Raw genomic sequence first — 13,824 nt, forward strand, 5'->3', positions numbered from 1 at the left:
GATGTGAACTTTGCTTACGATCAGTGGAAAGGAAAAGTAGCAACGGATCTAATCTTAAAAGCTGCAATTAACAAAAGGGTCTAACCATGGACAAACTGGATTGAAACATTGATTTCTCATCAAGGAATTAAAGTCCATGTACACCCGTTTAGGTGTCTCAATATCTATTTATTGTTTTGGTCAAGTGGTTTCTTTTTGCAATATATCGTCCAAGCAAAAGTAGCTATGGTAGCTAAGTAGCTAAGATTTAGGCAGAAAATCTTGAATTACATCACAGATATAAGCAATATCTAGTAGTCACGTTTAAAATAATCACCTGGTGTTATAAGTGGATGCTGAATTTGAGACTAACTAGTCAAAGACAGATGATCTGCAGGAGCTTGGCTCCCAAAGAACACAGTTTTGTCTCGTACTAATGAAGTGGAGGATCACATACCTTTCTTAGTGAAAGCTCCACGTTTGTGTCGGCATTGAAGTTGTAACGTGCCACTGCCTCCCCAATTTCTCGGACATGTGCTGGAGGAGGGGGACGGATTGGCTGCTGCTTTTCTGAGGACGGCATCTTCTGCGTGTGCGTGAAAATGAGCGTAAACAAGAGTTTGCGTGGCGGCGGTGCAGGAACTGCACATTTGAATACAACAGGAAGAAGGTGCACACACAGTATTCACATAGAGAGTCCCATGACAGTAGCACACCTACTTCTACATATGCTATAGGGAATATCCCCACTCGTCCTCGGTGCTCCCCTTCATACCAGTTGGTATCTATTTGCCTGATGATGTTCACAGCGTCACCCTTTTTAAATGTCAACTCCCTGTAACAAAGGCCGGGTCAGTGAAGCGTCTTTGCATGCATATTTGATCAAGCATTAAGACAGAGGAACAACAGGAAATAAATAACACCACCACATGTGCGGCGTTTCTCGTTCACAGGCAGCGGTAAGAAGGTGTCGTGGAGGTACAATAAGGTAAAAGTGAGCATTTGTTCATGCACACATTAAAAGACTGAGAAAAAAGAAATGTGTCAAAGCCATCCGTACGTGGCGTTGAGTTGTGATAGGAGCGCTTTCTTAGTGAACAATGGAAACTTAAAGAAAAATCTGAAATGATAACGTTTAATGCAGCAAACAGTTGAGATTTGTTAATGAGAGGTGGAACAACGATGCTTTAAAGCTTGGCTTCCCTGTGCGTGCACGGGTTAAACTTACGGTACTTACTTAGCTGTTTGTGCCTTAAAATCATAAATGGCTCTTGCAGGCTGCTTCTGATGAAGGAGAGAGAACAGAATAAGTTGTGTCATCTGCTTATGGGAGACCTAAAGCGAGACAAAGAAAGCCAACAGGCATCACCCGGTTGAACTCAATCTAATATAAAGACTATGTACATGTTCATTTGGAATTTTTATACATTTCATTGTGGGACGCTATTGGGAGAAATTAGCCTGTTAAAATTCCTTCTTTTTTTTGGTTCTCTTTGTTTAGTCAAACAAAAGGTCTGCGGTGTTTTATGCAGTACCTCTCTGTCAGGAGTGGGTCTTCTGCTCTGGGGTGTGTGGCGTCCATCCATGGTGGAATAACTCCTGGAAACATCCTGGTCTGTGACAAAAAAGTTAACAAGAGTTAGCAAAGCAACAACCGTCAGACCAGCCACGATGCAAAAAATGGGATATGGGGAAATACTGAATGATACAGTGGTGATGTCATTCCAAAGGGTAAATAAGGGGATGACAGCTCGGGTCAATACGTGAGTTTTATTTCCATTTCATAGGAAAAAACAAACTGACTGAGCTGACACAACATAGCACACATGCAATACTACAAATTCACAAGAACTCAAAAAGAAACGAGGGGGGGGGGTACAGGCCAAACAGATTGTATAAATGCTAACATACAAGGAAGTAACTTAGAGAAAGAAAAAGATTTGGAAATAATGTATGACTCGATAAATGAGTCTTTAAAACAGACAAATAATGCAGAAAGAAAAAAAGAAAAGGAATATTAAGATGAATTTACTTCAACCAGCAACCCAGTCTCCAAACAATTACTCTCCTCTAAAATCAAATGGACAAAGCAAACACATTTGTTTAGATGGACATACCAGCAGGATGTTTGCTGGCCAGGTATTTTCCAGAAAAAAAGAACATCCTGTTAACATTTACTTTTTATTCATTTGTAGTACCAATCTCATTTAAACCCTATCCAACGTGCTTTTGTTGCCAGAACAAAACGGCTGACAATCTGGGAGTCGAGCTCTTCGTATTCCCAAATGCAAATGCAGTTAATATATAAACAAAGCAATAAATAAAAAAAACTAACCAGAAGAGTTCTGCCTCCTCTTAAAGTAAATAGGAAAACAACTTTGTTGTAGAGAAACTTAATTTTTAGGAGACAGAGTTGCAAGCAGAGTCATTTACTGTAAATTCTCAAATATTTACTTTCCTAGATTAATAGAATGCCAGGCCTCCATTCAACTACGTATCCTGTTTCCTCTTTTATCCGTAACACACTCTGTGTTCTCTGAACCGCTGCCGATGCGCTACGCCTGTCCACCACTCCGACAACAAAGTTTGGTCGTAGTTTTTGAACCACTATTTTTGCTTTTGTTCTCCTGACTGTCATATTGTTCTCCTTAGCGAAGGTTTGGCACAGATCTGTTACACACGGCGTGTCCGTCAATCATACTCAGCATTTTCTCCTGCGTCTCAAACTAAAAGGCTTCCACTGGCGGACGCAATCCTTCCATTTCACGAGAAGGATTCTAATGCGAAACGGCTTTATCTTACACTAAATGAATGGCCAGATTTTGAGAATTTACAGTAAATCAGCTATAATGGTTGTCATAGAAATAAACAGAAAATAATGGATGTGTCTGCAGATGAATGAGATGACTTGGGCAACAATTGCAGGCAACATAGTCAGAGACAATAAAATGAATATACAGTACGTTTAGTATTAGAGCCCAACTGATATTACCGAGCAGTCTATCAGAGATTTAAGGTAACAAAGTGTGAAAATATTATCTAATATGCTGCTTGACGTAGACTTTTTTTCATAGAGCAGAATGCAGAAATAGAATGCATACGGTAATTTACGGGTAAATTCCATCACGTAGTTCGACCAGAAGAGATGTATAAGTCGAAATCTTAGTGGCTTAGTGGGGCAGACAGTGGAGAAGTCTACAGCGGTCCCCATGGTAACCTACCCAGTAGTTTAAGTCATTATGATGATTGAAAGCTGACAAACAATGACCATATCATTTATCTAATAACAAAAAGTATATACACTGTGTATATATCCATCATCAGTCGGGCTCTAATCTGTATTCATGTAATTTTGTATTCATGCATGTGTGTGTCATATCTCTAAAAAAAAAAAAAATAAATGACTACAGTATGAAGTGCTGCTTGTGCATACTGTAAATGAGATATGACATGTATAGTATCTCCACCTGAATACGAGAGACCATTGCCCTGCTCCTCTCCATATTCATTATTGTTTGAGGCCTCCAAGGGTCGTCCATAGCAGGCACTGATCGGTGACTGTAGCTGTGGTGACTGTAACCTCGGTGTGGAGGGTTCTCCTCTATATGAAGCATAACCAGTTGGGCTTCCATCTGGGCACAAAGATGCAGAGGAGTGACCCCCGTGCCAACATCCCCTCCTCCCTCGCAAGGAGGAGCTTCTTTCAGGCACATTTGGCAGCAACTCAGCCAGGATTCTCCTCAAGATGCTATCATCGGGTGGCCTCGAGCTCCTTTGACCTCTCTCCGCTTGAATGTGCTCATAAATGTCTCTCAAGGCTGCATCTAGTGCTTCGTAAATGGCCTGTTTAGACTTGGGTCTGCTACCTCGACCTCCGCCACCACAGCTTCTTCTAGAGGTAGGTGGTGAGCCCTTTTTCCTGCGGAAAGGCACTGGGCTGACCAAGAAGGCCAGCTTGGACATTGCTTGCTGGGACTGTGAGCCCTGGATTTGGGAATGGCTGTTGCGGCTCTGCTGTGAGGGTCTCTGGTGCTCCTGTCGTGCTCGTTCTCTCTCGTGGCGCAGCATGGTGGTGAAACGGGTGTACGAGGCCGGGCAGCGGCCTTTGCAGGTGCTGATGAGGTGGCGGTGTTGGTAGCCCTGGCTCTGGCCGAGACTTTGGTGAGCAGGATGATGGTGGTGATGGTGGTGGTGGTGGTGACGGAGGTGGTGATGGTGGAGGGTGGAGGAGCCGTACAGGCTCTCGGAGGATGTCAGCGAGCAATGGTCAAAGTCACTCTCACTGCAAAATGAGGAGCCCTCCACCTGAATGAAATCACTGAGGTCAGAGGCGACAGCATCTTGTTCACTGTCCGAATAGTCTGGATTGACTTGTGGGCTTTGGGGAACAGGAGGAGCGGGAAAAGACTGGCCATGGCCAGGTTCTGGCCCAACGCGAGGCTGGCCTTCAGGTGGACTACGAGGTCGATGCAAGTGATCAATGCTGCCAGGTACAGATCCACAGTTGCCATTATTGTCCTCCTCTAGTAATGATTCTATAGAAAAACGCCGTTTTGGAAAACTGGGTGTTCCGCCACCCCCGCTGCTAGCACGAGATGAAGAGCCCCCTGGTGTGGTGGTGCCTGAAGGCATCTCGCCATCACCCAGGTTAGGCATGGATTTGGACTTCTGAATAAGAGTCTCGTATTCAGAAATGCGATTTGGCACCATATCACGTGGCACTTCCACACCCCACGAGGGCGTCCAAGGAGAAAGACGATGCCGATGTAGATGAGGCTGGCGCTCTAGTTCCAGTATACGAGCGCGGACTGAGCGGATGACTTCGGATGGGATGAGGTGAGCTCGGTCGATCTGGTGCATTTTCCGATAGAGCTGAAGAAAGCCTGGCGAATCGTGCGCGCGTCGCCGGTGGAGACGGGGAAGCGAATGAGTAGAAGCTGAAACCGAGGCCGATACTGTGGGTTGATTCACGTCACACACCAGTGACCCAGCGCTTTCGGAGCGCATGGCATTGCGCCCGGCTGAGCCAGAATGCCCATCATTAAGTAAGTCATCGCAGCTGCGTGACTTGAGCTTGCCAGAGGAGGGCGGCACCTCCTCTGCACTGCTCCACGTCTCCGCATCCTGGCATTTGCTCTGCCAACTGGTTGTACAACAGACTGACTGCTTAGAGGAGGAGCTGCCTTCCTGGCTGGCATCCTCATGGCAACGATCAGAGTCAGAAGGGACGGGGGGAAGAGAGGAGCTCTCGTGACGACCTGGGGAGGTCAGATTGTTTGAATACATGTTGCATGCGTCCCCACCTTCAAGTTGTCCAATAAGAGCAGCGTGGTAAGAGAGAAGAAGGAGGAAAGCAGGTTAAGCAGTAATACCCAGCAACGGGGTCCAAGAACTGGGAGGGGGAGAATAAACGGGAAGAGAAAAAGTGTGGGGGAAAAAAAAAAGGATGATCTGATGTTTCTTCTGTTCAGATTTCCAGCAAACAATGAACTTACGATCACACCAGACAGACATCACATTGTGAAAACAACAAAATCTTCTTTCATTTTCTGGTGATACGAACAGTACACATGTATGTCTGGGGAAAAGAAGGGGAAAAAAAACAAAGAGACACGGAGAAACATAAATTCAAGAAAGAAGGAGATGCTTCTGTGGGGGAGAGTACCTTTGGCTCGGGAGGGTGAGGATGGTGAGGAACGAATGACTGGCTTTTTTAGGCTGCTGCTGGGTCTGTAGGCATCCACTGGTTTAGGGGAAGTTGCAGCTCGGCTCTGAGACTGAGCATTTGCTTGGGAACTCGATGGCTCAGACTTCCTTCTCTTCCTGTAGTCACTGGCAGCACTACAAGAATAACATCAACGACAACTGCTTTCAGAAGACATCCCACCGCTGAATGCTGCCTATAAAGTTAAATAAATCAGGTGCCATAAATGGCTTCTGGTTGCCATTTCTATTCATTGTACTTATAAACCCACAATAGACAAAAATATAGAAAAATATTAGAAAAAAACCTCTTTCCAAAACTACATTTAACAGAGATACATGAAAAACATACATTTTGCAAATGTCAACAAAAAGCTTTTAATTCCAGTTGGTTTTATTCACTCTAAACTAACATTAAAGGTTCACTTGCCGCTTATGGACTGACTGCGAAACTTAAATATATTCAGAGTGTATCCAAGATCATTCCAATAACATCTGCCAAGAATTAAGAGTTACATTTCAATTCAAACACTCTTAAAAGAAACCCAAGAGGTTTTCTATTCAGATCAAACACGCTTAATGTCACTGACATGAATTACATGGCCTATTCATCACATCCCCATTCGCCCCATTCTGTTCACCGAGGAAAATGAGACTGAATAAGCAGGCCACTGGTGAAAGGGAGAGAGACCACGGGAGGAAGAGGGGGTTGAGGGAGGGACAGGAGGTGAATGGCAGAATCAATAGGTTTGCTGGGTTAATTTATTCTGGCTAACTTGGGGAGAAAAGCTTCACTGACAAATAGCAAGAGAAACGCTAATTTCTGCAAATCATCATTAATAGCAGATGCTGGATATTTGCACCAATTACAAGGCAAACGAGAGCTGAGTTTTGACACTGTGCTGAATCACAACAAGGAGGATTGCTGTTGAGAGGATGGGGGAGGGGGATGGGGGGTGATGCAGAGGGAAATAAAGGAAAACAGCAGTTACCTTGAAGGTCTCTCCGAAGCCTTCTCAGCAGGAGCAATATGGAGGGATGTCTGAAATAGGGAAGACAACAAAAGAGAAAAGTGAGCACGGCACGAAACAAAGACTTGAGGCAGAGCAGCTTACAATGCACAGCCTTGCATGCGATTGTTGCTGTGCCACACTCAAAACACTCCCCCAGCGAAAGGTGCGACAGATGCTGGTTCCACATGGCACACCTGACCAAGACGAGGCTGGCTGATGCACACACTGAAGAGAAATGTCTGCTCTTTCTTGGGCTGCTCTGAAGGATGATGGCAAAGGTGATACAGCAAAGGATGCTATGAGCTCAGCTCAGGGGGGTAAATGTTGCACTGCAAAATCTGGCATGGATCGACTGGAATGGGTCTGTGCTGTAAAGAATGTGCGAAACTCTCTAATGGCAAAAGTGAGGAACTCATAACAACCAACTACGCTCACTCAAAGTAGCAGACATCCATAGAGCTGCACTGAATTCTATTGTGGGCTAAAAAAACAAAAAGTACCAGCAGATGTTCCTTCATGCCAAAGTAAACAAACAGCGATTAAAATTCACATTGTCAACAGCCTTTCATTCTCATCTTTCAGGAACTGGAAATATTGTTGTTACAGTATGAAACTAAAACGCTGGTGGTACACAAAATGACACTTATTTCAATCAATTCTAACTTTCTAAACAATTTAGGAGTCAAATCAAGGGATTGGTTAGAAACTGTGTAATTAACAACACTTCTGGACTGATCATGAATGTGAGATTACCTCGATGCGCTGGCGAGCGGAGATGTCTGGATTATAATCCAGCCGTTTTTTAGGAGGCTTCAGCCCCAAGCAGCAGCAGTGAGCAGGAAGGGGAGGAGAGGAGGAGGAGGAATAGGAGGAAGGTGAAGATGAGGTGAAGGAGGAGAAGCAGTGGTGACATCATGGGGAGAAACCAAAAACATAAGAAACATGTGGAGAGAGTGACACCTGTTAGAGAATCTGCGTAAACCAGAGATGGACTCATTCAAAACGACTGGAAATGAGCTTTTCTTACACAACAAACACACACTCTTTCTATACACACCTGCACGCATTTACACACAACCAAACATTAACACAAAATAACATTCCTTCATATGCAAGTTCTAATGTCCCCGACTGATGCTTTATTCTGTGCAAGTTGCCAACTATATCACACACACACACACACACACACACACACACACACAAATATACCCGTGTGGCACACACATGCAGGGTGTGAGAAGAAGCTGTGAGCACGAAGCAAAGTGAAGCATAAGCTGCAGAGAGTTTATGTGCAGTTTATATGCAGAGTGCAATAACCTGCTAATTCAAACGTGTTAGTGCTGCTTTACTAGTGCACAGAAGCAAGTGTTCAGTCGATCGAAACATACCGTTACTCATCATCTCAATAAACACTTCAACTCTGAACACACTGCGAGATTCTGTCCCGGCAGCACCACTGCACGTGGTGTGCCGTGCATGTAGGAAAATCCAGCTAAACTGTGGCTTATTGAGTGATGTGTAACATTGAAAATAGTGCAGGTGGAAATCTCAATACACAGCTGAACATGGCTTGTTTCTGAAGAAAAAAAGTGTCACGCCAGCTTTTTTTTTTTTTTTTTTTTTTTTTTGCTGTGAGAAAATTTCCCCTGAACATTTCAAATAAGCCCAGCAAGGCATCACCTGATGTCATGTGCTAGAGGCATGTGAGAGACAGAGGCCCGTCCCCTGGTCAAACTTGATGAATCAGAAAGTTCAGTGTGATTTGATTCCACGTGTGCGGCTACAGACGACCCCTGCCCCGAGCCACTAGCACATTATCACCACTATATCCAGCAGAGGGGGCTAAAGTGATTAGCTCAGAGACACGCACGTCATTCTTGAGTACTATCAAAGTAAAAAGAAGGAACTAAATACTAGCAGGCATGAATAAATGATTGAAAGAATACACGGACTAAATAAAAGGTAGGATAATGATGCATACTAGCATGTACAAAAGATGATTAAAGAATTGTGCAGACTATTTTCGCTTTGATAGTCTGTTTCATAAAGCTTAATGTTAGTTTGTATCTATAGGAAATGGATCTGCTGCACATTGATTATTGTGCTTTGCAGTTTTTGACACCATGGACGTGTCAATCGTCCAAAACATCTGGACATGCTGCCATTTAGCCGCTTTTCTAGCTTTCTGTTGGACAAAATGCAGAAAGGAACCAACTGTATGTAAACTGTCCAGCTTTTTGGGTTCACATTTTAGTGCCTGCTAGTAACCAGACAAAAACCAACAAACAAAAAATAGCAACACGGACACATATCACAGCCGTTCACAAGGGTGTGTGTGGGAGGGAATCACTGCACCAAACACGTACCACATGCCCAAACAACTAGCCCCACCCTAATGGGGGAGACATTTAAAAAAAAGTCATGGGTGTGGGTGTAGACAGTTGGTGTTCGTCTATGGCAGAATTGTGGTTGAGGGAGTAGCTAAGCCCTGACTTACCGGCCGCCCAAACTCCAGCTCGGAAAAGAACTTATACCAAGGCTCGTTCTCTAAATCTATGTCATCATAGGTCTGGGAAAGTATGACAGAGAGAAGAAGCAGAAGAAAGACAGAAGAAAGGAGATGTGGAGGGGAGTCACACACACAGAGAGACATGGACCTCATGGTTAGGAATGGGCAAGATGGGCACGGGATGAACCAGGATGAAGATTTAGACTGGCTCATGGGAACAAATGTGCTGATAACCCCGTTCTCAAGTTTCACTCGGACAGTTCACTGGTGACCAGTGGAGTATTACAGTCAGCCAGACAAGCCCTGCCCTCCAAATGGTGCTCGGGCCGAGTGTCAGTCATTAGAAAAAGAGCACCATTAGCCAATTAACCAGCATAGCAGTGGGTGTTTCTTAACTTTCAGCTTTTCAAACACTTTTAATATTGCCTTTTTTGTTTTTACACTTCAAAACCTTTTTTTTACTGCGTTCTTATACAAATTTCTATTCATGGCCTTGTCTTTGTAGGCATTAAACCCATTCATTTGTTTTGCCTGGCCATGGCACAGTCTCCCCCTCTTATCAGCCGACCTTTACTTTGTCAAATCTCACGATGCAACAACAGGGTGCACGTATTCAGAGTTCAGGGCTGAGGTGTATCTTTTACAGGGGCCAAAAAAAACAACACCTCATCTCATTTTCTCATTTAAGGTTCGATAACTCAGTTTATCTCGACTCCCTTATTTGTGTAATTTGTATTCTTCTTTTTAAATACAAATACATTTTTTGTAAACTCATAAACAAAAATAACCATGTTTTTTGGTTGTCTTTATTTGTATACTTTTGCCTCTTATGTCTATGTATATGTTTCTTCTTATTTTTGTCATTTTTATATACAATTAACAATTAACCTCATATATATAATTTGCTAGATATGATTCCGACACTTCTTTTCTATTCCTTACTTCTTCTTTTACCTGTATTTAATCTATGCCTGTGCAGCTCCAGTACTGAAAATGTAAGAGCTGAGGGGCTAATACATATTCTATTCTACATATTGTTGGCTGAAAAAAGAAAAAAAAAACTGCTCCATCACAGCTCTTTCTGCTCTTTCTGACCCTATTCGCACATGAAAATGCCAAATGAAACGCTGCCGGGAGATGTTTGTCGTAAAGGCTCTGGTGTAACGTCGCTCTTGCTAAAAAGAGAATTGAGTTTTCAGAGAGATGAGTCACCCTGTTAAAGGGAAAAAAAAAAAAAAAAAGGAGGCCTACAGCAGAGACTGCCATTCACACAAGTACAACGCAAAGGGACGCACACGACCACCTACAAATAGAATGAAAGGAAAGAAAAAAAGTCCTAAAAAAATAGATAACTGTCGTTTCACAGATCTGATTATTGCTCAAAAGATGCTTCACTGCGGAAAATGCTGTTTTTTGGTGGCACTTTGGTTGTTGCATAATGGAGAAAAGAGACACTGAGCAGAGTGCAGATACGCCAGTGTGGGTACTGTCTTCAGCTTCTTCTCCTTTTATTGCCTTGATCAGGAACTGACTCATGCATTACTGCCCTGAGAGCGCTTTCTGCACACATCACATTAAATGTCAAACCTCTACAAAAAGCTTCCCTTCTCACTTATTCGAACAGGGTCCTCATCGGTAACACATTCCTCATTATCCTGTTCTTATCTTAGATACCACCCATTATTGTTGCTGCGCCCCCTGTAAACAATCATTTTCTCTGCCGTCTGCATTATCATTCACCCCACACAAGAGTTCACAGCTTTTACCGTCACTATGGGATACGGCACTAGGAACATTCGCTTTTAACGCCCACTCTGTCTCAGATTCAGGAAAGGCTATAATGTAAAATATGATATGCAACACAATTATGTCTTATAGACAGGTGAGTAGGAGTTACATAAGCTGTGACTACTTTCTTGCTTTATCCATCCAGTTTGTAGCATCATTTTTACAGTGTTTTGCTCATAATATTTTCTCTAGACATTCTGCTCAGCTCAGAAACCGCCATAAAACATACTTACGAGATGCCTGCGCGAGAAATTCTTCAATGAAAAGGTCAGTATTTAAAAGAAAAAAAGAATACTCACTGGTCTTTCATGCTCCAAAATAGAAGACTTCCCAGGCTCATACTCAAAAATACTCTTGGGCTCTGCGCGGTATTTTCGTGTGTCCACTTTCCTGTCAGGAGGACCCCACTGGTTCCTGGTGCAGGGAAAACAGAAAACATCCTGACACTTGAGCATTATTCATAATGGTAAAAGCACATTTCTGTTTGCTTTACAACACATTCAGAGGCTGCCTGTGCGTTCAAATGGCCCGCTGGCCTTATGGTATCAGAGCAGCAGTGGTATATGTTCTGGTGTGCTGACTGTGCCACACATACACAAACACACATTAAACTGGCTTTTGTGACTCTTCCCACATACGGCTCTGAGTCCTATGAACTGTGATTCCCCCCATTCTGCGGTTCTGTTTGTCAAAATGTCAGCTGTCCCTCTTTGGAAAAGGCTGCGTGAAAAAGGCTATCCATTGACAGACTCTATATTTTAGCATGATCTAAAGAGATAGCCATAGTTAAAAAAAAATTAAACACAGACAAGGAATTCTGCTCAAAATAAGTGGATAAAAAGATAAGTGGATAAAAAGATAAGTGGATAAAAAGCACTTATCCCAGTGGTCAACATCTGCTGTGGTGAGTCATTCTTTTTTATTCTGCTCCAGTCCAGACCTCAGTAACACTTAGCCGTTATGTCGGAGGAATTTTCTCTTACATGTCTGGTGAATCTTTATCACGGTCGCTGTCTCTGGCCCTAAGTTGCAGGAGGGATGGCATGGGCGGAGGGGGTGGGGGCACGGGGGAGGGCGACGGCTCCCGAGGCCCCAGCTGCCCTCCATTGTCCGAGGGGCTCTTGGATAGAGGCCTGTATGTATGTGTTCGAGGAGGTGGGTGAGCCATGGTGGCACTGGAGGACAAGCTGTGTTCATCTGTTAAAAGACAGGATGGAGGAGACAAAGGAGGGAGAAGTAATGAAGCCAGTAAGCCAGAAAGGAGGAGACATATAGATTGGGAAGAAATTACTTGTGGTTTGAAACACAACTTCTATTACATCAAAAGAAAGTCTTACCACTGTTTATGAAAGCGTATGTTGCATTGTATGTATCAGAATAGTCATCATCTGTAGAGGAGGGGAGCAGAGACTAAGTGGGACGCATGCACAGACATCATTTTTACCACAGAGGTACAAACTGTCAGGGCGGCTTCTCAGTTGGAAAGAACACAATCACAAAGAAGTTTCCAAAAGAAACAGTGGGAGACTGATAACTACCAAAGCAACAAGGTCTACTCCACCTCTTACCGTACTCACATATTTGTTTTTGGGTCAATTTTTGACATTTAATGATAGCATCTAGCTGAACTGAAGAAACTCAAGAAGAAAACACACTAACTTTACAGTATAAGTTACCCACAGCTAGAGCTGCTTCATAAATCTGTTGGAAATCTGACGTAGAAATTCTACGCGATGCATCAGCACCACCGCAAGCCTTCAAATGCTATTCCGCCACACATAAAACAGACCATGTGTGTTTTTGTTTGTGCTGTCATAAAAGAGGCCTGCGCAGTTCAAAACAATCAGGCCTTGTGCTGATTGTGCGATTCTGTCGTGCCCATAAAAAAATCAGAGCAGATTTCCCAGGGCAACTCTGTGTCTGTGGGAGGATTCGCTCTGTTCATCCTCTGCTCTAGATGCTGTCGCTCACAACTAATGAGTTGTGGCTCTCAGCTTGTTTGGGTCTATTGGTTTAACAAGAGTCGGCATTTACAGACACTCACATGCGTACAAACTGCATGCATACATGACAAATTCCACACAAAACATCCTCCACATCATTATCAACAAACGGCACATAATGAGGCATTCCAGTGGTACAGGGAGCTCCAGTGTGGCCTTACCTGCTTTGTGAACTTTGTGAATCTGTTTGAACATTGTTTTGTACCAATCCTTGGGCCTGTCCACCGTCTGCAGAAAGAGAAATAACCATCGGGATTATTGTGCTGTGAGATGCTAAAGAAACCGTGTGGCTTAAGTTAGAAATGATCACATTTCCCACAATTTCACAAAGAGTTAGCCAAGAGAACACACCGCTTTCTAGGGATCCATGTTTTACACAGAAAATTCAACCATATGAGACTCAAATGAGCTGATAAGTCAACGATTAACAAATTAACAGATTTACTTAACAGCATAACCATACAGAAAAAATTCCACCTTATCACCTAACTCTAGAACGAAGAGGTTATCTTCCTGAAACACAGCCCATGTTTTTCATAATCATGAGCAAAAAGTCAAGAATCAAATAATAGTATATAACTGATACAAACATATAGAGTATATATCCATAAAATAAGGGACCCAGCTGCTTCACGATCGGCCATGGCTGTTAGCTTTGGCATGAGCGTCCGTTCATGTTAAGGGGATGCTTTCACCAAACAGTGGCAGCAGGTTGGGTTTAGCACTACAGAGGCAGAGAAGCCATGTTGCTACAAAACCAAAGTTATTACTGGGCCCGGCAACTCCCAGAGAAATGTGTGTCTTTGTGTAAACAGTATAGATCTAAAAG

At 43.4% G+C, this 13,824-nt stretch overlaps 1 protein-coding gene across 1 annotated transcript in view; it reads right to left on the minus strand.

Annotated features, from left to right (window-relative positions):
- The window catches only part of sorbs2a (sorbin and SH3 domain containing 2a), a 45,935-nt gene that overhangs the window by 8,329 nt on the left and 23,782 nt on the right, over positions 1-13,824 (minus strand). The window contains exons 11-23 of the mRNA XM_072384815.1: positions 13,157-13,223; positions 12,330-12,380; positions 11,976-12,189; positions 11,292-11,406; positions 9,193-9,264; positions 7,449-7,505; positions 6,675-6,724; positions 5,645-5,820; positions 3,447-5,282; positions 1,515-1,594; positions 1,217-1,263; positions 700-814; positions 437-565 (exon numbers count right to left, since the gene is read on the minus strand). Of these exons, the coding sequence (XP_072240916.1) occupies positions 437-565; positions 700-814; positions 1,217-1,263; positions 1,515-1,594; positions 3,447-5,282; positions 5,645-5,820; positions 6,675-6,724; positions 7,449-7,505; positions 9,193-9,264; positions 11,292-11,406; positions 11,976-12,189; positions 12,330-12,380; positions 13,157-13,223 (3,009 nt within the window). The remainder of the gene's footprint in view (positions 1-436; positions 566-699; positions 815-1,216; positions 1,264-1,514; positions 1,595-3,446; positions 5,283-5,644; positions 5,821-6,674; positions 6,725-7,448; positions 7,506-9,192; positions 9,265-11,291; positions 11,407-11,975; positions 12,190-12,329; positions 12,381-13,156; positions 13,224-13,824) is intronic.

This window comes from Leuresthes tenuis, unplaced genomic scaffold (genome assembly GCF_036924035.1).
Source record: "Leuresthes tenuis unplaced genomic scaffold, fLeuTen1.0.hap1 SCAF_4, whole genome shotgun sequence".
In the NCBI taxonomy this organism is placed as follows: Eukaryota; Metazoa; Chordata; class Actinopteri; order Atheriniformes; family Atherinopsidae; genus Leuresthes; species Leuresthes tenuis.